Below are 22,859 nucleotides of genomic sequence, written 5' to 3' on the forward strand. Positions count from 1 at the left end.
TTCTCCCATGTAAACTATCATATAATTCACAATAAACATAAAAAAAAAAAAAAAAATCCATCAGCCCTTGTCTAAAGAAGATCCTGGATTTTAGTCTTTGGTCTACCACACTTATATACTGCTTACCCATTAACTTACCATTGTGTATAAGAAAGAAAGCCAAGTAGGATGGTCCCTCAGGGACAGGAGAGACAGCATCCTGGGTACCCTACATCAGCTGGCTAGTCTCTATGGCATAATCAATGAAAGTTCAATGGAAGAACAAGTAAAGTGGTAAGTTTAGAAGTCTTTGAATTAATGCTAAGGTCCGTAGGTAAGTCACATTGCTTTGAAGTCCCTCAGTTTAGGTCCTTCATCAAACTTATTTTAATCATCTGCTAAACTGTTGTTGTGTGCCAAGTCAATTCCAGACTCATAACAAACCCATGGCAGAGTAGAAGTGCCCTGCAGTGTTCTCTAGGCTGTAATCTCTCTGGGAACAGATCACCAGGCCTTTCTGCCATGGAACTGTTGATTGGGCTTGAATTCCCAGCCTTTCAATTATCAGGCAAGTACTTAACCATTGAGATACCAGGGCTCCTTTCTGCTAAACTGTTGTTGTTGTTGTTGTTGGGTGTCATCGAGTCAGTTCTGACTCACAACAGAATGAAACACTGCCTGGTCCGGCGCCAAGCTCACAGTCGCTGTTAGCACCTGAGCGCATTGCCACTGCCCTGTGCCAGTCCACTCTGTTAGGGGTCTCCCTCTTATATGCTCACCCTCCACTGTACCAAGTATAATACCCTTTTCCAGAGACTGGTCCCTCCTGATGATATGAAAGATTTCAACTTGTATTTCATTAATTCCTGGAGCCTTGTTCTTTGCCAATGGCTTCAGTGCACCTTGGACTTCTTCCTTTGGTTCATAAACGTGGGAAAAACTCAGAACCCTGTAGCAGAGGAGTTACGATCTAGAGCATGAATATTTTTAGTACTTATGTGGGAGCCCTGTCGTCGTCAGGGAAGGCTCCTCAGAGGAAGGGACATTTGACCTAAGACAGGAAAGACTACAGAAGTTTGTCACACGAGAACAGTACTTGACTTAAAGAGTCAGAAGACTACGGAGACTAACAGATTTTCAAACAGGACCATGGTATTGGGGAAGATGGCTCTGAAGAAAGTATACAGAATGGAGTCAAAGGGGACACACTAAACATCAGAAAAAGTGAGAAAGGGACAAGGGCTTAAATAAAATTATAGCAAAGAGATTGCAAGAGAAGACGGTGGACTTTAGAGTTAGTTGTGATATAAAATAACGGAGCCAGTTGTCTGTAAGTATTGAGTTAAGGTAGAGCACCCAAGATTAATGAGGGTAAAATTGAGGATAGCTGTTAGCTGTTTGCTCATTCTTTATTTTTAGACTTTTGAAACTTCATTTTAAATATGCTTCTTTTAAATGTCTTAACTGTGACACCCACATGTAAGCATTCAACTGCTAACCAAAAGGTTGGCAGTTTGAATTCTCAGAAGACAGGTCTGGTGGGCTACTTCCCAAAAATAACCTCTTGAAACCGCTATGGGGAGCAGCTCTGCGATAACACACATGGATCCCCAGCGTTCGGAACTGATTGGACAGCTTTGAATCTGCATGCGTAGCAGTTCCTGGTGGTGTAAATGGCTACACTCTTGGCTACTGATCAGAAGGTGACAGTCCACCCAGAGGTGCCTTGGAAGAAGGACCTGGTGATCTGCTTCTAAAAATCATTAGGACCCTGACATCCATGAGATCAGGATTGACTTGATGGCACCTGGATTTTACTGTGTGCAGGGCACTGCACTCTATGCCATGTATGTAACTGAGTCCTCATAACAAGCCTATAGCAATCTGAGGAAACAAGACCACAGACATTGTTACTTGTTAATGGTAAGGGATTCTATGGTCTCTTCACCACAAGACCCTGCCTTTCAGTTTCAAATTCCTCTTAGTATAAGAGTCAGTGTGCATCTCTGATGGGGAGTCCCCATTGAAAGAGTTTTTTCTCTTTTATGTGGTGCGTGCATATTGTTACTTTGCCATTAACCCTAATGCTCGTGGCAGCCGCCCAGAGATGGAATTTTTTAATGCCCAGATTCTCCAGGACAACAGTGGGTTTCATTTCATTTTATGATATGAGAGTTCCGGGATAAATCAGAATTTCAGAAGAATAAAGGTTAATATTATAATTCCTTTGTTCAACATGCTATATTTTTTACAGCGTTACCTCTTTATGGAATTAAGTGATTGTTCTTGATTTTAAGCACTGACTGTGTTGTTGATTTCTTATGATAAAAATTCCCATTTATTAATGAGAAAATACTAGACCTTGACATTATCTACTATCCACAGGAATATTTTGCATAATTAAAACCCTCAAGATACATGAACTTTCAATTCTTATGAAAACATTGAAATGTTTCGTGCTGTCCTGTAGTATAAAAGATGACACAATCTGGACTTATAACAATCTGTTGTTAGTAACTTAACAACAGTAAAGTCAAGGAGCCTTAATGTCACAGTGGTTAAGCACTTGCCTGCTAACCAAAAGACTTGGCTGTCTGCTCTCGTAAGGATTGGTTGCTGTTGTTAGGTGTTGTTGAGTTGGTTCCAACCCATAGCGACCCTCTATAGGGTTTCTGAGGCTGTACATCTTTGTAGGAGAAGAAAGTCATCTTTTTCCCAAGGAGCAGCAGGTGGATTTGAACGGCTGACTTTGTGGTTTACAGTCCAGTGCTTATGCTCCACAGCCACCACACTCCCCTTAGGACATGTACGATTATTGAAAGCAAAATTGATAACATTGTTGGTGTTTATGATGTATGTAGATGAATACATATGACAGTATTAGGAGAGGAGAGTATAAAGACCCATATGCTTACAAGCTTTCACTTGAAGTGGTAAAATATTGACTGTGAATAGACTCTAGAAAGTTATGCATGTATCCTGTAATCCCTAGAACAAACACTTTTAAAAGATCTGTGATATCTCAAAAATTCAATCAATAAATTAAATTGGAATATTAAAAATAATTCAGATAATCCAAACAAAAGAGGAAGAGAAAAATAGAGAAGACTGAAAGCAAATAAAAAAGTCCAGCCTACACCTAACCATACAATGGTGGTGGTAGTGGTGGAGGCTGAAATCTTTACAGAAGCAGAAAGCCTTACCTTTCTCCCATGGAATAGTTGGTAGCTTCAAACTACTAACCTTGAGGTTAGCGGCCTGACTCATAACCTGTAAGCTACCAGAGCTTCTTAGTTAACCACACATCATAGCCAATGCTACTTTAGATGAAATGGTCTAAACACACCAATTACAAAACAAGCAGTTTTTAAATCAGACTTAAAGCAACAGCAGCTAACAAGATCCAAATATATGTTTTCTATAGGCAACCCACTTTAAAGGCATAAATTAGATTATTCTAATGAAAATTAATAAAGTAACTTAAGAAAAAGAACTATAACTGTCTTAGACTGGGATCTCTAGAGTAGCAAAACCAATGGAGCTTGTATATATATAAAGAGAAGTTTATATCAAGGAAATGGCTCACCTAGTTGTAGAGGTGGACAAGTCCCATGCCTGTGAGTCAGGTGACGAACCAGGATTGGCAGGTCAGGCAACAGGCAGGCAGGTCAGGCTGGTAAGATAGCAGGCTGCTGACAGCTTCCAGGTCCATCAGGCAGTAGGGCAGGTCACTAGCTCAAGTCCAGGTGACAAACTATATGCCAGATCCAGACCCAGCGAAAGCAAAGATTAGCGCCTAGAAAATCCATCAGAATCTACTTAAAAGTACACTCAGCAACAAAGTAAAGTTGATTCAGATCCATTTCAGTAGCGTGGGCTCCTCAAATTAATAACTTTGTGAAAGCTTGAATGGTGGCAGAAATGCAGAAAACTTTTTTTTTTTCCCCTTAAATGTTTTATTGTGAATTATGTGATAGTTTACATGGGAGAACATTAGTTTTACATTCATTCTATCATATATTGTCTCATTGCCATGGTTACAATCCCCTCCATGCAATCCTTCCCCAGTACCCCGCAGGTCTTCAGCACACAGTTGCTCTCCCTCTCTGAATCTAAAGTCTCCAGCTGCTCCATCGCTCCACGTCATCATCTCTGCCTCCATTTCAGGCATCACTGCTTCTCTGGGTAGGGTCCCGCTCTCTGCTCTTCTTCCTTGATGGTCCTAGGGACCTCCGCTCCTAGACTGAAAAGTTAATCACTCCCCTCCTTGCTATAAAATGTCTACCTTTACTTTTCCGACCCTCACAATCAGTCCTGTTAACAATTATTCACTATTGTATCACAAGAGACCCGTCTGCATTTCATTGCATCAGCCCCGGCTAGTCAGATTGAATACTACTCACTGGAGATTCTATCTTCCTCCAGGCCCTCTGGATCTAGGTTCCCTCTTGAAAGCTTGTAAGCCAGTCACTTCTTGCCTTTGTAGCCTCCCGCCCCCCATTCTGGGTAGCCAATGTCCAAGTTGCTCCCATCCCTGTCTACTCTGTGTGTGGAGGGTGTGGGAATGATTCTTGGGGTAAGGACTTGTTCCTCTTTTGAGCTGCTTCCATAGGTGTAGGTCAAGTTCATCAAATTGTATGAGAATACTTTTTTTTTTTTACTTCTGGTTGAGCTCTGATTATCCAGTCACTGAAGCCAGGATAAGTGGGTATTATCTGCAAGTGTGGGTGTTCTTATGCATATGCCCTTTCTTCTTATCAGTTGGACGCTTCACTCTCCACTCTAGTCTTCTGTGGCTGTGTCACAAGAGTCCCCAGGTCTTGCCACACTGCTAGCCAACCAACCAGGTTTTCACCCAGGTTCACAGAAGTCTATTGAACATTGTAGGGCTTAGCTCACCACTTCATTGCTGTTTTTCCCTCACTTCCCCTTATTGGTGACAAACGTGGTCACCAATCACAGCGTGTATTCCCATTGAGTCTTAGTCTTGGAAGGGGGTTTGCACTGGGGACCCGACCACTTGCCTTGATGTTTCCTGGGCAAGCAAGTTGCTTGTTCTTGTAGTAACAGTCGGTCTGCCTATGTTGTTTTATATTTTTCCTGTAGGTCTTTCTTTCAAGAAGTATGTTCTGTTCTTCTAGCCACTCCAGGTTGGTCTGCTTGTCCTTTCAAGTGGAAATTTCCCATCTCTGGAGATCTGGATGTGGTTGGCTTCCACCTATAGTCTTATGTATTGCAGAGGCTCTGCAGGAAGCCTCCTTCACTGGGTACGTTGTAGCCCCATTTTAGGTATTCCAATCAGTTGTAGGCAGAAGACGGACTTACAAGCTTTCTATGGTGATGCTTTTCGCTATTCCTTTCTCTCCCCCTCCAGTGTCTATTTTATAATATAATGCAAGGAAAACCAAGATTCAAAAGACAGCCAAAAATGCAGAAACTTTTATGTTAAACATTTAAAGGGAACAGAAATGTTGTGAATTTCCTTTTTTTCACTTAAAAAGTAACTGTGTATGCTATGCAGAGCCCTCGAGATCTATGCTCTTAATTCCATTTTACACTTTATACTTTATAATAACTCATTAAAGATGTTTTTAGTTGTTAATGCTGATGTTAATGCTTTTTTTTTTTTTTTAAGTTTTGTGGGCTACATTTTCCCCTAAAATGAGGCAGAATCATGTATAAATGAAGAAGAACTGACAAGACAGTCTGTCATTGAACACTATTTTTAATATTTTCCCCCAGCTCATGTTTTGAAGCCTTATTTAACTAGATTGTACTGTCTCAGCCACAGATCTGCTTGCCTTGGCCTTTCCCTTGCTTAGCTGACAGAGTCTCCATACCTGTAAGCTGTTTAATACAGCTACCTCTAGTGCTCATACAGAATTAGTGATCTGTTAAAGGAAAGATAGTCACAGACTTTCATCTTGGTGATAATCACATTTCTTTATTTTTTTTAAAAAATAATTTAATATCAGATTTACAAAAGTTATCAAGACAGTCCCTAAATACCTTTCGATTAGTTTTCCCTAATGTTCACAGCTTAGAAACCAGCCAGTTGCCATCAATTTGATTCCAACTCATGGGGCCCATGTGTGTCAAAGAAGAAGCATGCTCCAGAGGGTTTCATTTAAAGTAAGCAGGGAGGCAGATACAGAATAAACCCAAAGGGAGAGACGGTACTGTTGGTTTGGAAAACATCTTGTTGTTGTTGTTGTTATGTGCCCTAGAGTCGGTTCCAACTCATAGCGATCCTGTACAGGGTCTAATAATAAGGAGAACATCTTATTAGTATCAAAATCGTGTCCATGGGAAATGGTTTCCGAATTATTCTATAGTAGTAATAGGCCAAACTAGTGAGGTACCTGAAGAGAATTCAGCGCATCTTCTCTGACTTCGTTTCTACCATATTAAATTATGTTAAAAATTAATGCTAGCATTTTCTTCCTGAAACTCTAAGGAAAGTAAAAGGCCATACTTGGTGAATACATAAACCTGAAAACCCTGTATTTATTTGTTCAATGTGGATCACTTATGTATCCCTAAGTGTTCAAGTCCTAAGCTTGCTTGTGTTTGTTTTCCCTCATTCTTTTTTCTGAAGCTGCGAGAGAAATCGTCTGGTTAGAAAGAGAAGAGCGTGCACGGCTGCACTATGAGAGGCACCTGGAGGAGCGGAAGAAGAAGCTCGAGGAGCAGAGGTTGAAGGAGGAGCGGAGGCGGGCCGCTGTGGAGGAGAAACGGAGGCAGAGGCTCGAGGAGGACAAAGTGAGATGCCCTCTGGAAATATGGGAGGCTCCTCTGGTTCCAAAGTGCAGCACATGCTTCATGGCACGCTGCACAAATGGGTTGGGATGCAGAACAAACTGGTGCCAAGCATTATGCCATACAGGATCACTGCCATGGTTTCTAGAGTTGTTAGACTGCGGGAGTCCTAGAGAGGTGGCGGTGATTTATTTCATTGCCCATAACTGTGTGGAACCATCTCTTTGAAGGTCATCTTTTTTTCTGACCCTCGACTTTGCCAAGCAAGTACAATGAAGACAACCCTACAGGGTACTTCTCCTCTGTACATGGAGTCACAATGAGTCGAAGTAGATTCAGTGGCACCCAACGTTATCTCATTTGTTAACAATCGGCTTATGCTAAGATTTGCACACCTATTCATATATGCCAGGTTGTTGTTGTTAAGTGCTATCCAGTCACTTCCAACCCATAGTGACCCTGTATAGGGTTTCCAAGGAGCAACTGGTAAGCTTGAACCACCAACCTTATAGTTCAAATGGCTGTGCAGTCTAACTCATTAACCCACAGCACCACACCAGGACTCCGCATATGCCAAGTAGAGATTATTAAACTTTGAAGATAAGATGATTAATGCTCGTGGAAATTAGAAAATCGGTTTGAAGTAGTAAAGCCAGAACTTAACAACTACCCCTTGCTCCACTCTTCCCTGGAGTTGAAGAAGCCCTAAACAGCCATTTGAGTCTGATCATTAGTTCTTCTATTCCATTTCAGGAGCGCCATGAAGCTGTTGTACGGCGTACAATGGAAAGAAGCCAAAAGCCCAAACAGAAGCATAACCGGTGGTCCTGGGGAGGCCCCCTCCATGGGATCCCCAGCTTCCACAGTGCAGGTAAAAAGCAGTGACAGGTTTCAAAATCAGCCTTTTTCCTGGATAATAAAAGCGTAGCTGCTGCTTTTCCTAAATCTCTGTTTGCTAAATTGGTGGGGTTGTTTTTAATCCTGCTGAAATAATTAAACTTCAGTAAACAGTTCTTTCACCTCTGGAAGATAAAAGGGAGGTGAAGGTAAGAAGGTGGGTTCTTTTCTTTTCTTTAACACAGGCTGCTTTCCTCATTTTGTCATAGATTCCTTAAAGTGATAGGCATCTATGCAGTGTTTCTATATAGACATGCTAGTTTTAACTCAAATCATTTTAAGTAATTCATATGCATGAGGGTTTTAGGACTATGTTGGCCAGTTTTATATTTTTCTCTTGAAGAGTCAGCATCATGTTAACTGACTATCGGTACTGTGAGTTAATGCATTCTGACCCTAAGTGTATGCATCACTAGTATTCTTCAAAGAAACGTGCAGGTTTCTGAAGGAGAAATAGTAGTAGATGTATCTCTTTCTCCTTGGATGGATGTAAAATCATACTACAATTTGGATATAGTGCAAGTATTTTTTGTACTGTAAATTCAATATACCTTGAACTTTGCATAATGCATCAGTTGTTTTTCATTTTATGAGTCTTAACAACCTTTTTTTTTTAACTTTGCAAACTCATTGTCTTACATTCTGTCTCCAGGTGGTTTTGTTGAATCATCATTCACTTTTCTCAATTTAGCAGGCCTGAAACATCATTTCACAGCTTTGGGTGGTACTAGAAAGTCTGGTACAGTCTCCCTGTGACTGCTGACTGCCTGCCTGACCTATAGCTAGCACCTCAGACCAAGGGCCTGTTTGTTCATCAATAGCTGAGAACGCATGCTTAACACCCTATTGCATAGACCTAGATCAGGTACATGGCACAATGTTTCCAAAGTGTAATATGACTTAGAAGACTTAAAGGTCTGAAATAAAGCAACTACGTGTGGTACCCTTGCTTTCACTTTACAAGATCATTTTAGATAATACCATACAAAATGTTTAAAACAAATTACCTGGAATTGAAGTACGTCGAGTTTAACTCCTTCTTCTTTCCCAGTCATTATGGCCACTCCCTTTTTCAGTAATGAGCTTAAAGAATACAGGTGGTTGTTTGTACATTCTGTTTCATTCCTAACATTCATTGCATCCTCTATGTCCACTTTCTTTCAAGAAAAAAAAAATTGTTAAAAGCATATCACCATGGCCTACTTTCCGATGACAGTGCCGGAGGGTAGGCCTACCAATAGACACGATTTCCCCTAAATAAATAAATCTTAGCACATAAAGCAGTATCAGAAAGTATTTTCCTATGAAGTCACCTGGGTATGAATTTCAGTATCTCTTCTTGTGCCTTTGTACCACACATTTCATCATTAAGGTGTTCCTTTTGATGGCTTACCCTAAACCTATTCTTTGTGTTAGCAGTACCCTAAAAGCCCATCAATTAAAGGTAAATGTGAGTCACAGAACTGGTGTGTGTTTTTGAATAAAATTGCTTCACCCATAAAACTGGGTCCCAGTAGGAGATACCAATGCCGGATGCTGATGGAAGGCTTGTTTATAGCTCGTTTTCTGTAAATAGTAGTAAAAAAAGTCATCATCTGGAGAAAGTTCACTGTAAAATCTTTACTGCCAAGGTTAGTTAGACCAGTGGGAACTGGGTTTACAAGGCATTTATTACAAGGCATATTTTCAGTTTTCATCTTAGAAGACACTATTAAAAAATAAAATAGTAAAATCCCTTTGAACTTTGATTATTATAAATCAGAACATTCTCCTACAGCCCTGATAAATATTTTAAGACTTCTGTTATATTCAGTTTTGTGCATAGAGCATGATTTGTGTTGGTTAGTTACAATTTTGTTCCAGCGTATCGATAAAACACTAACAGCTGGTTTTGCCTTTTATGTGGCTATTGTTATCATATAAAACATGAATATAAGAATATTATTCTAATATTACCTGACCAGTTACAAAATGAACATTGATATTGTTCCTAAATTTAGAGAAAAGATTTCTGATTTACTTATATTGTTGTCAGTTTGGTTGGAGAAGATTGTGTTCAGGTTCTACCCTTGTAAACCACACTAGACTCTGTGTTACAGGCACAGAAGCATGATTATTAGTAGATATTTTAAAAAGAAATACTTCAACAGTCTTCCTTTTGCACACCTGAAGTGTTTCTTTTTTCCTCTTCTTTTTGTAAAAAATTGTATTCTTCATAATTGAACTCCAATGTCCTGGGTAAAATGACTGTAAGCAAAGGTACCAACAAACACACAGAATGTCATGTATTTTATCCCAGTGTATTTCTTCTGTTTTACCAGCACTATGGGGTCCTGGTGTGGTGCTGTAGGATAAGCACTGGACTGCTAACTGCAAGGTTGGCACTCCAAAGCCACCAGCCACTCCTTTGAAACCCTATATGTGGTCACTAATGGGTCAGAACTTACTCAGTGACACATAACAACAACAACAAAATATTACCCCCGGAATTCCCTGGGTGGCAAAAACTGAAGTGTTCTGCTGCTTTCCAAAAGGTTGGAGGGTCAGGTCCACCTAGTAGTACCTTGGAAGAAAGGTCTAATCTACTTCCAAGAAACAACCATTGAAAACCCTGGGAAGCACAATTCCACTCTGATACACACGCGGTCACCAACAGCTAAAGCAGACTAATCAGCTGCTGGGGTTTCGCCTTGTTGCTCCTTTTTGCTTCTCATTATTGCCACATTGCTCCTACTTTGAAAATTTCAAGGCATTCGCTTTCATTGTCCATTGTCTTAAATGTACTGTCCAGTCAGACTCCCTGATCATAGTAGCCCTCCACTAGCCTTCCTTTTGTTTTTACCCATTTATTGTGTTATAACAGTATCCTTGAATTTCCATGGCTGACAAACTGGTGCACTAAATATTTATTTTGTCCTATAAGAAAAATGAAATTTATTTCTAGCCTTTAAGTTGCCTTTAAGATGTCCACATAGGAAACTGTGCTGTTAATGAAAGATCTAGTGATAGAGCTGGAAGCATCCACACCTCGTTTTTCCTTCCATCCGAGAACTAGGAAATTGCAATACTACATGCTGCTTGTCAATTAGCATTCTCTCCATTTGTTTTAGATCCTGACAGGCGGTCAGTTTCCACCATGAATCTTTCGAAACATGTTGATCCTGTCATTAGCAAGCGGCTCTCCTCTTCTTCTGCAACGTTACTCAATTCTCCAGACAGAGGTACAGTCAAAAGGAAAGCAAAAAAGTGTTCTGTTCTCTGCTTAATACTTTTTTTTTTTTTTTCCTGGATGTTTACAGATAATAATAAGCATCTGAAGTTGCTTTCCCTACGTTTCTTAAATAGGAAGAAAAAAGCTTCAGAGTAAAAAAGCAATAAACGGCTGAGCAGCGTTTTCCTTGGGACAAGAACGTTTCTCATTGTAGAACTTGGCTGAATGGTGGCATTGATGAATGGTGGCAGTGATGAAAGCGGTGCTTCTCCCTAGTAAATGAGTTCACAGCTCCAGAAATCGCCCACTTACCCACCACAATGCAAATAATCCTTGTTATGAACATCTATTTGACTTCAGTTTTTGGCTTTTCATCTGTACTTTGGGAATTCCAGGCTTCGACTTTCTTTTAAAAAAAAAAAGAAAATTTTTTAAATGATTCATGTTGGTAGACTTCATATTATCAGTGTATTTCTCATTTAACCCAACATTTCTTATTGCATTTCTAGTATGTGTGTTTGGTTTTTGGTGTCCATTCATGTACTCTGAAAGAATTTGGCCTAACTTCAAAAGTGTCATCATCATTACAGTTTCCTAACAAGATTAATAATCATAGTCCTCCATTTAACATTTTATTTAAATTTTTCATTTTATTCATCTGATGGATTTACAGTACATGAATGTTTAATTTATTCAGAAAATGAAATTATTTCATATATTTAAGTATTGCAGAAGAAAAATCCAAGCTTTTAGGATAAACTACTTGTTTTACATAAATCAAAAACCAAAGCATTATTGTGCAATATCAGAGGGCAACTTTTCAGAAATAGCAAATTGTAGTTAATTTGAGTAGTTTGTTAAACTGATTAGGAAAGGTTCACTATTTATAGTCTTTAAAAAGAATATAATGTGTGCATGTTCTGGATGTGTGTATATGTATTCGTATATTTCATATTGCATGAAAATTATGGTGTCATTGTACTGTACAATATAATGTAAGTGTTGATGTTATTTTATAAGTAATCTCTTAAAGTTGTAAATGTTTGAACAAGTTGCTGTTCTTGCCTTTTGACTGAAATAATTACATTCTTTTACCTAATTTACCTAAATCATTTCTTCAAAAATCAATATTAGACATGTAATCTAGGTAGTGTTATTCGTGTTAGAGGAGTTATTATGAATTAAGATTCCTTCCCATAAATAGCTGTTATTTTCAAACCCATTTCCTTAATATACTGTAAAATATAGAATATAAATGCTATTCCTATAGTTCTCTATTCATACTATCTTTGGAATTCATCACTGATTTATTACTTTAATTTCATGCTTTTGTAATCTGGTCCAAGACAGACTACAGTTAGGATTTTACAGTACTTTAAAGGTTAACATGGCTTACTGCCTCCTGCAGCCCCAGAGCTGATATTGGGATCACGATGGACATGGGAGATGGACCATAAACTAGACAATATCCAGTCCACACTTCTGGAGAATACCAGTGTGCAGCTTGTCTGTCTGTCAGAGATAAGAAGGCCTTTTATTGGTTCTACATAATAGTATCCAATTGATATCCTTGTTGTTGTTGTTAGTGTCATCAAGTCAGTTCTGACTCATGGCATCCTTGTATGGGGTTTCCAAGGAGCGGCAGTCCACAGCTTACCCGTACAGTACCACACAAGGACTCCTAGATATTTCTAAGAAAATAGAATTCTGAGATCTGAGAAGTTATAGGATCATCTACTCCAGTTTCAGTTACAAGGTACAACACTGTCTGTGATAGGATAATATTTATGCGCCTACAGGAAAGACTAGTTAATATCACTATTAGTCAAATTTATGCACCAACCACTAAAGACAGTAAGGATGAAACAGAAGAATTCAACCAACTTCTTCAATCTGAAATTGTGCCCATTCCAAAGAGAGGTGACCCAACGTAATGCGGAAATCATCAGACAGTATCTTTGATATCCCATGCGAGTAAAGTTTTACTAAAGGTAATACAGAAATGGTGGCTGGAAGCATACATTGACAGAGAACTTCCAGAGTTCAAGCCAGATTCAGAAGAGGCCGTGGAACAAGGGATATCATTGCTGATGTCCTATGGATCCATTGGATCCTGAAAGCAGAGAATACCAGAAAGATGTTTACCTGTGCTTTACTGACTACTCAGAGGCTTTCAGTTGTATGGATCATGACAAGCTATGGACAACATTGCGATGTATGAGTATTCCGGAACACTTAATTGTTCTCATGAAGAACCTGTACATGGACCGAGAAGCAGTTGTTCGAATAGAACATGGAAACAATGAATGTTTAAAATTAAGAAAGGTGTACGACAAGGTTGTATTCTTTCACCATACTTATTCAACCTGTATGCTGAGCAAATAATCCGAGAAGCTGAGCTATATAAAGAAAAACATGGCATCAGGATTGGAGGAAGACTCATTATCAACCTGCGATAAGCAGATGATACAACCTTGTTTGCTGGAAGTGAAGAGGACTTAAAACACTTACTGATGAAGAGAAAAGACCACAGCCTTCAGTATAGATTGCATCTCAATGTAAAGAAAACAAAAATCCTCACCACTGGACCAATAAACAACATTCTTATCAGTGGAGAAAAGATTGAAGTCGTCAAGGATTTCATTCTTCTTGAATTAACCATCAACACTCATTGAAGCAGCAGTCAGGAAATCAAATGATGTGTTGCATTAGGCAAATTTGCTGTACAAGACCTTTTTGAAGTGTTATGTCAGCTTGAGGACTAAGGTACACTTTAGCCAAGCCGTGGTATTTTCAATAACCTTGTATGCATGCAAAAGCTGGACAGTGAATAAGGAAGATCGTAGAAGAATTGATGCATTTGAGTTATGGTGTTGGAGAAGAATATTGGGAAAGTGCCATTGGCTGCCAAAAGAACAAACAGATCTGTTTTGGAAGAAGTGCAGCCAGAGTGCTCCTTGGAGGCCAGGATGGCCAAACTTCATCTCTCATACTTCGGACATATTGTCAGAAGGGATAAGTCACTGGAGAAGCATATTATGTTTGGTAGTGTGGAGGGTCAGAGAAAAAGAAGAAGACCCCCAGGAAGATGGATTGGCAAAGTGGCAGTATCAGTGGGCTCAAGTGTGGCAACAATTGGTGAGGTTGGCCCACGACCAGACAGTGTTTCGCTTTCTTGTGCATAGGTTCGCTATAAGTCGGTACCCACTCAATGGCACCTAACAACAATAAAAGGTCAAGGGTCTGACTTGATATCCTACAGGCTTGTCGTATATGAAAGACTAGAAGAGAGATCACTAGCTCCACCCATTCTGTTGCTCTGCTGCCTCTTCAGTACTTACCTTCAGGTTCTTTCCTCGTTTTGACTCTTAACTGCATACAGCCCTCCTTTGGGTAAGGTGAGAAGTGAGGAGTCAGGACAGCATGATCAAGAGAGGTTCCATAGCCAATTTAGAGAAGCTGGGGCCAGGAAACACCCCCTTGAATCCTGGAGCAGGCCTAGGAAATTAGCTTGGAACAATAGGGCAGGAGGAAGACCCTGGAATGGGAAAGTTGTCTGCGCCCTTAACAAAAGCACTGTGAACCAGTTAGTGGGTCTGACAGCCAAGACCAGCCTGCAGGGAAGAGTCAGTGCATACAGGAGTTGGCTATGGTCCAGGAAACTATTTGTTGCTTTGGGATTTGTTTGTTTTGTTTTGTTTTTATGTTTTTATTGTGATTGAGTGAAAGTTTACAGGGCAGATCATCAGTTTTACATTCAACAAATCATATACTTGGTTCATTACAAATATTATCATCCCTTCCATGACCCCTACATGTACATGTACCATGTACAAAAAACAAAACAAAACAAAACAGTATTTCTCTCTATTCTCAACCACCAAAGGGCACATTCTGCAAGCCTGCCTCCCAGCCACCAGTACTTCCTAGCCGCCAGTCCCTCTCTTCCCATGCATCTAGAGTCCTCAGCTGCTCCATCTCTCCATGTCCCCATCTCTGCCTCCATCTCAGGTGTCGCTACTTCTCTGGATAGGGTCCTGCATTCCCCTTGTGCTCTTCTCCCTTGGTGGTCTTAGGGTCCTCTGTTTCTCGACTGTAAGATTAACTACTCCCTCATTTTTGTTACAAAACTTCTGCCTTTAAAATTGTGACAGTTTCAATTTGTCATGATAACAATTACTATTGAATCACAAGGATCTTACCCCCATCTCTTTTCACCAGATCTATCTAGACAAGATAAGCACTATTCAATAGGGACTCTATCTCCCCCCTCTCCCCCCACCACACTCTTAAACTAAACTCCCTCTTGAAAACTTGTAAGCAAGTCACTTCATGCCTTTACTACCCCATCAATTTAGGTAGCCAATGTCTAAGTTCCCCATCCCTATCTACCCTGAATACAGAGGGGATAGCATTGATACTTGATGTGAAGATTCCTTCCCTCTCTCTGTTGGTATTTTGAGCTACTACATCCATGAGTATAGGTCAAGTTCATCAAATTGTAGCAATTCACCCTTGTTTCCTTTATCATTTTTTTTTAAATCTTCTGAGTTCTGATTATCAAGCTATCGAGGCTAGGTCAAATGAGTACTGTCTGCAAGTTTGGATGTTCTTGTGCATCTCCCGTCACTTCCTATAAAATTTACTTGATTTTTGTCATTTTGATTTTATTCTAGGAAACTATTTTAAAATAATAATAATAAGTAAAACCCTTAGTATAATAGTAAGAGGCTAAGGTCTTTTGGGAATAAATGAGATCATTCCAGATTTGAACTTCTTTAATATTTAAGTCATGCAAATTTGGGGGCATTTTTTCCTGCTATTTTTGGAACTTGGCTGTACTTTATTATCTAATTAGCATTCTTGCCAAGTTCTTAAATTTGGAGCCTTTATAGACAAATTTATCTAGGAGGAGCCTACATAATTACTAGATAGTTTGAGCTTTTTTAACCTCAGCACAGACCTTAAAGATGATGTTAAATTGAGACTTCAATACCATCTGGGCTGCCATCCACCTGGACCGCTTCTGTACAGCTCTGCTACTTGTAATTGTTGTTAAGTGCTGTCAAGCGGGTTTCGATGCATAGCAACCCTGTATAGAGTTTCTGAGGAGTGACTGGTGAGTTTTTAACCACGACCTTGGGGTTCAAATAGATCTTGGGATCCAGTTCTTATCCTACAACGCCACACCAGGGCTTACAAAGTGAAATGAATTTCTGAGACTTTAAAGGTCATTCCTTTAAAATAGGGCATTTGGAAGATTGCTGGAATAACACTTGATCCAGAGATTACAACACTTAACACCTACTGTTTATGGTGCAGAAGACAAGTGACCTACTCAGGTTTCTTGCTCTTACATGCCATCGAGTTGATTCCAACCCATAGCCACCCTCTGTAGGGTTTTTGAGGAGCAGCTGCTAAGCTTGAACCATCGACCTTGCAGTTCAAACAGCTTTGCAGTTTGGCGCATTAACCCACAGTGCCACACTGTACTAAACCAAACCAAAAGGTGGGCATTTTAAGCCCACCAGCCACTCCTAGGAAACCCAACACAAGGTCACTATAAGTCAAAACTGACTCGACTACTTACTAACAACTGATGTGACTTGAGTGTGTTCTAAAATAGAGCCATGTGATCCCTTTAGTGATATTTATAGGATTTTTGCAAGCTTTCCTCCTGATAATTTTGGAAAATAGCCTCTCTGTTTCTATGGAGTCCTGGTGTGGTAGGATCAGCACTGGACTGTGCACCACAAATCGGCAGTTCAAATCCACAAGCTGTTCTCCTTGGAAAACCTATACAGGGTCACTATGAGTCAGAAGCAACTCAACGGCACTTAACAACAACATCACTGGAAACTAATATTATAAGCAAAGTAATTAATTATAATTGTTCTGTCTTTCTGATCAGCTATCTTCCAATGTATCATATGATTTGGGACCATACTTAATGGCATGTAAGAAATCTTTGCCTTCTAGGTTCTTCAAGTACTCACTAGCCTTGAACTTATATCCTCAGCCTTAACTGTTTATGTTGTTGCCAAACAAGGACCTAAGGGAACCTGACTAGCTGAATACACAAGTCAAAAAAAAGAAATCTCATACCTGACTTTCTTCTTTCGTTGTATTATGTTGAATTCAACACACATACCCTTCACTGCTACCCCAATTCATAGAAATTCATAGAAAGCTAGAATAATTTAATGGGGTGGTTTGTTTGTTTTTCTGTCTTTTATACAAATCTTATCTTCCATTAATAGTCCAAAGCCTCTGTTGGTGCTTATTATTCAAGATACTTAGGAAACCTTTGGGCTAACGTCTATACTGCCCATCTGCCCATCATGGTGACCATCAGATAGGTACAACTTGGTGTCAGAAGTAATACCCACTAAGCCTGTAGTCAACATTTTTATAATTTATTACCTGTTAACTACCAAGAGGGTGGTTAGAAAAACCTGGGTCTGTGAAAGTAATGTAGTGTTTGCCACAAACTTAACATCTTTTTATTAAAAGGCAGTAACAGTGTGCATTAGCAGCCCATTTGGGGCAGGAGTACTGTTACCTAACTCTTGGCCACCTGTCCTCCCTGAAGAGCTGGGTCTCTCTCCAAGGCTAGACATATGGAAGCGATAAGTGTGATGTTCTGCACCCTCTTGGCTCTGAAAAGAATGCGTCTAACTTCTTGCTTATGTGGTGACATCTAGCTCGCCGCCTGCAACTCAGCCCGTGGGAGAGCAGCATTGTTAACAGACTCCTGACGCCCACACACTCGTTCCTGGCCAGAAGTAAAAGCACAGCCGCTTTGTCTGGAGATGCAGGTAAAACTGTCATCGGGAATCTCCCTGGTGAGGTCAGGTCCTCCTTCCAGAGCATGTGTCAGCAGCCAGTACTCATCTAATCACATTTCAGCTTTTCCTGATGTGTGCTTCTCTCTGCTCCGGGTGCATTGGCTTTGGAAATGTGTCTGCTGGTGTTGGTTTCATGCCCCTGGCATTGTTTCCTTGTCTAAGTCTCAGCATCTTATCTGGACACCAGACGCCAGGCAGACCAAGGAGGCCCCTCCCTGTGATCATATGGCTGAGATGCTTCTGTTCATAAGGTTACCTGGAAACAGTATACCTTACCTACCTTTCTTTCTGCCCCTGCATCAGAGCAGATGATCAGAGGTAGAAACAATTGAATATTTAAGACTAATACATGGACTTGGGCATAAAATCAAAGTGCACAAGCTTATTATTCAAACATCATTTCCTAATGTGGCTCTGGGCTATCTACTTATCCTCCCTGTGCTCGTCTTTTATGTGTAATCTAGAAATAATAGCTTTCCAAAATTATAAAGGTTCTGGTGAAAGCTGATTATAGGCTTATCTGGTACATTCTTTGCAAATATGTAAAACAAGCCAAGTACTGGTTATTATAGTTAGTTCAGGTCCTCTACTTTTTAATAATGCTCAAAGTATGCCTCAATGAGCCAGTTCATTTAATGATAGGGTATTTTAGATCCCTTATCTAATTGGAAAGAAAGATACCTATTAGGTTTTTGGTAACCTCTTTCTGGTGGTGAATTGATTCAGGTTTTCCTAAGTATCGTTGGAAACACTTGGTATACCTATCTGGCTAGTCTACCAGCCTTCACTTTTGGCAGGTAGGAAATTACATGCCATCTTCATAAAGTGCCTTTAAGAAATGCTTTGCCTTTGCAAGCCTCTTCTTCATTAGCCCCCTCTATACATAATGATTCTTGGGATTTTAGGTATCTTTCGTCTACAGCTCCAACGAGCTAATGAATACTAACTAATTCCCACAATACCCCTGGAGAATATTCAAGGAAGTAAATGTTGGGTATTCCCACCATCTACTTATGGAAATCGAGCGTAAGAAAATAAGTGATTTACACCAGAGCCACTTGGAAAAGCAATAGAGTGGACCCTAAATGTGCTTACCCACCCGTCTTCAGGAGCTGGAAGATGCTCTTGCACAATTGTGCTGTCAACTCGCTAGACTGCAGTGCTCCCTGTTTCATAAAAAGTAACTCTCCCATTACTGGAAACATCACCTACTGCGCTGAGACTGTTCCGGAGGCAACTGTATGACTTATTTCAAAATAGTTTATTATTTGCCCCTACAAATTTGGTACTTTTTTACAAGTGAAGAATGTTTTTCTTCATGTTTAGTCAATTGAAGAATCTTTAAAATTGTTTTCCAGCCCTGTTTTATGATCTCTGTATATTGTTTCTGGCTACCATGCTTCTGAATCTTCACATTGTATGTTGTTTTGTGCTAAAGGACTTCCTTGTGTAGGAGAAAATTGTCTGTTGTTCCTTTTCTGTCATCACTAATGTGTCAATTCTTTCACTCTTTCTCTAGTCTTTTCCAACACCATGTCCTCATTTTCCACTCAGTCTACTCGCCTGTCTTCCTACCTCCCTTCTTCATTGTTTTGCTCAATCCAGGTGTTTTTTATCTGCTCACTGGCTCTTCTGTACTTTCCAACGTTCCATTCTCCTTTTCACAAATCAATCTGTGATTGATTTTAGTGTGAAACTATCCACATTCCTTACTTGAGTTGCCAACTTCATTGATGTATTTCTTATATCATTGTTACTTATTGCATTAATGCAGCTTATGCTTAATTAGTTTTAATTTAATTTTTTTTCAATTTGGAATTATGTATGTAAACTTCATTTCTAGTTATCTTAAAAGTATTCCATCGACTTTATTTTTCCATCTAGTCTCTGTGATTATTTTTTTTGTCTTCCATTTAATGATGTACCCTACCTTTATCTTATTCAAAGTTGCCATTGGCAAGAGGTTACCCACATCTGGGACCCGAGTTATATTAGCAGATCAAATGGAATCCTTGACCCCACCAGGGCTATTCCGTGATTGCACACCCCTTCAGCTAGCGATAGAGTAGTTGAGAATAGGAAATCAGAGCCTTATACCTCCCATTTATTACAACTATTTGAATTGACTTCCCATGCCCCTTCTCTCCCCTTCTCCCTCTGGAACATTTAAAATACATACGATTATTAAATTTCAGGATTAGATGAGATAAATGTATTAATTGCTTAGAATAGTACCTGTACATATTGTTGTTGTTGTTGTTATGTGCCGTGGAGTCGGTTCCGACTCATAGCGACCCTGTATAGGGTTTCCAAGGCTGTAAATCTTTACTGGAGCAGAAAGCCTCAACTTTCTCCTGCGGAACAGCTGGTAGTTTCGAACTGCTGACCTTGTGGTTTGCAGCTTGATTTGTAACCACTACGCTACCAGAGCTCCTTCCTGTACATATTAGGCACTCAATAAATGTCAGTATTTTTATTTTCTTATGCAATTTTTCTATTCTTTATGCTGCACTCCACAACCATTTGAACTGCATTATCTTTCTTCTACACCTACTATTTCATATTGAAAATCTTGAATGATTTAATGGACACTGGCTCTCAAGGGTAGGAGGAAAATACAAGTATTGCTCCTTTGACTTTCCAAAGACCTTTCCATGAGATGACTGTTTTGGGGTATGGAGAACGCTCTGGGAAAGAAAGCAAAGCTATTCATTGCTCTAATTTCTTCAGACAGGCAAAATTATTAGATTAATTGATTTAAAGGTCTCAGGCTGTTCATAGGAAGTGACTGTTTAAAACAACAATGAATTTCATGAAATGTAATAACCTTTTCTAGAAAGAATTTATATTGTTTATTTTAGTCAGAAGGTGGTCACTGAACAATGAAAGTTGAGAATTTTTATGTAGACTACATTAGAGTTGTTGTTATTGTTAAGCACAGTTAAGTCAGTTCCTATTCATAACGACCCTGTATAGGGTTTCCAACGAGCAGTTGGTAAGTTTGAACTGCTGATCTTGTGGTTCAAACTGGCCTTTGTAGTCCAGTGCTTACTCTACAGTGCCACACTAGTCTTAAGGATGTTGTCATCCTCGGCATTATAATAAAGGATGAACTTGAAAAAAGGATGAACCAAGAAATCATAATGCGATTGGCTTGCATCCAGAATGGATTTTAGAAAATGTTCCATAGATAACCTCCTGAAACAGTTTTTTCCACTAGAGGAAAAAGAAATTCATCCTTAGGATACAAGCAATCCTTCCTTCACCATTAAAGTTGAAAGCAAAGTGTTCTATCAATTCTTAAAACATGTATGTTTTTGAAAGAAGAAAGAAGGGATTACAGTGTTTTCATTTTATCATGAAGAAACAATTCTGGTGTTCCCTGATGAGAAAAGAAAGTGCAGTTTCTTATCTCTTTACTGCCTTGATCCTTCAGTAATAACCTGAAGATACTGTCAGGCATTTAAGGAAACAAGCTGCATTAATTAATTTGAAATCTCATCTATATCCGTCTACAGGTTAAAACTGAAATTACAGTGTTTTTTATTAAGCTTCATATAATTCTGAAATTAAGATTACACCAAATATTCTTATGAACTTTTGAGGTTTTAATTTATTAATACTAGAACATTCAGTGGCGTCCTGGTGTGGCACTGTGGGTTAATGCACTAGACTGCAAAGCCATTTGAACTGCAAAGTTGGCAGTTCAAGTTCACCAGCTACTCCTCGGAAACCCTATACAGGGTCACTATGGGTCGGAACCGACTTAACGGCACTAAACAACAATAGTACATTCAGCAGACATGATAACTTTTTACACAACAACAGTCATGGCTAGAGTTGGGTAAAGTCATTTTATAATATGTACCAAATACATAGTAGCAAGGAGCTCTGGTAGTGTAGTGGTTACAAATCGGGCTGCGAACCTCAAGGTCAGCAGTTCGAAACTACCAGCTGTTCCGCGGGAGAAAGATGAGGCTTTCTGCTCCCATAAAGATTTACAGCCTCGGAAACCCTGTACAGGATCTCTATGAGTCAGAACAGACTCCACGGCCCATAACCACATAACCAACACCAACACCACCATCCTTAGTGGGGAGTCCTGGTGTGGCGCTGTAGGATAAGCACTCGACCTCAAGGTTGGTTTGATCCACAAGGTAGGTGGTTCAAACTCACCAGTTGCTCCTAGGAAAGCGTACACAGGGCTGGGCTGCTATGTGTCAGAACAGACTCGACAACACTTAACAACAACAATGTCCTCGGTGGTGTTGTATGGCCATTGAATAAGTTCCAACTTAGTAGTTGTTTAATGCTGTTGAGTCAGTTTTGACCCATAGCAACCCTGTGTAGGGTTTCCAAGGAGCAGCTTGTTGAGTTTGAACCACTGACCTTGTGGTTCAAACCAACTTTGCAGTCCAGCACATTAACCTTCATCTCCACACTAGGACTCCATATTGTCTTACTTGGCTGGAAAAACAAGATTTCTGCATGAGATTTGACAATGAACGTTAGAATTTTAGTTTCCACACTTTTGATATGTATATGTATTTCTTGAAACCTATTGTTGCTCAGAATCAGTTAATGACAGTGTGATTTTAAAAGTGGATTATCAGAAATTATATGGGGATTTTATTTAAGAAACTTCTAGTTTCTTTAAAGCTAGGCTAGTCATGATTCAACCTTTTTTGTTGTTGTTCAAGTGTAATATTTTGTTCTGTTTTTTAAATCATTATAATGTCCCCAGAGATAATTAGTTCAGCTACTGCTTCTTATGAACTAAGTAGCATGCATTTGATTTACTTTTAAATAGAGGAAACATTTACAGATTTTTTTTCACCTGAAAATTATACATTATCCTTATAACAAGTCTTAACACCTGGTAAGACTTGGTCATTTAACATTGTAAAACTGCAGTTGCCTTGTTTCCCGTTGGCTGTTGAACTTTACTCCTAGAATAGTTGTGTCTCTTGCTTGCCTGCTTGCTCGCTTCCTCTGTTTCCACTTCAATTAGGAAAAATCTGATTACAGACTGGTACTTACATTAAGTACCTTTTATAGTTAACATAGCATTTTACCGGAACCATCAGTTGATAGGAATATAAGGTCATTGTCTTCATTATTATTGTATTACATCTTTATCTTTAATCTGTTTCTAAATAGCTAAT

At 39.5% G+C, this 22,859-nt stretch overlaps 1 protein-coding gene across 1 annotated transcript in view; it reads left to right on the forward strand.

The window, feature by feature from the left end:
- Positions 1-22,859, forward strand: part of MAP7 (microtubule-associated protein 7) — a 208,320-nt gene that overhangs the window by 128,258 nt on the left and 57,203 nt on the right. Inside the window, exons 4-7 of the mRNA XM_006834714.1 lie at positions 6,578-6,741; positions 7,492-7,609; positions 10,746-10,856; positions 17,551-17,664. Of these exons, the coding sequence (XP_006834777.1) occupies positions 6,578-6,741; positions 7,492-7,609; positions 10,746-10,856; positions 17,551-17,664 (507 nt within the window). The remainder of the gene's footprint in view (positions 1-6,577; positions 6,742-7,491; positions 7,610-10,745; positions 10,857-17,550; positions 17,665-22,859) is intronic.

The sequence above is a fragment of the Chrysochloris asiatica genome, unplaced genomic scaffold (assembly GCF_000296735.1).
Source record: "Chrysochloris asiatica unplaced genomic scaffold, ChrAsi1.0 scaffold00013, whole genome shotgun sequence".
Taxonomy (NCBI): domain Eukaryota; kingdom Metazoa; phylum Chordata; class Mammalia; order Afrosoricida; family Chrysochloridae; genus Chrysochloris; species Chrysochloris asiatica.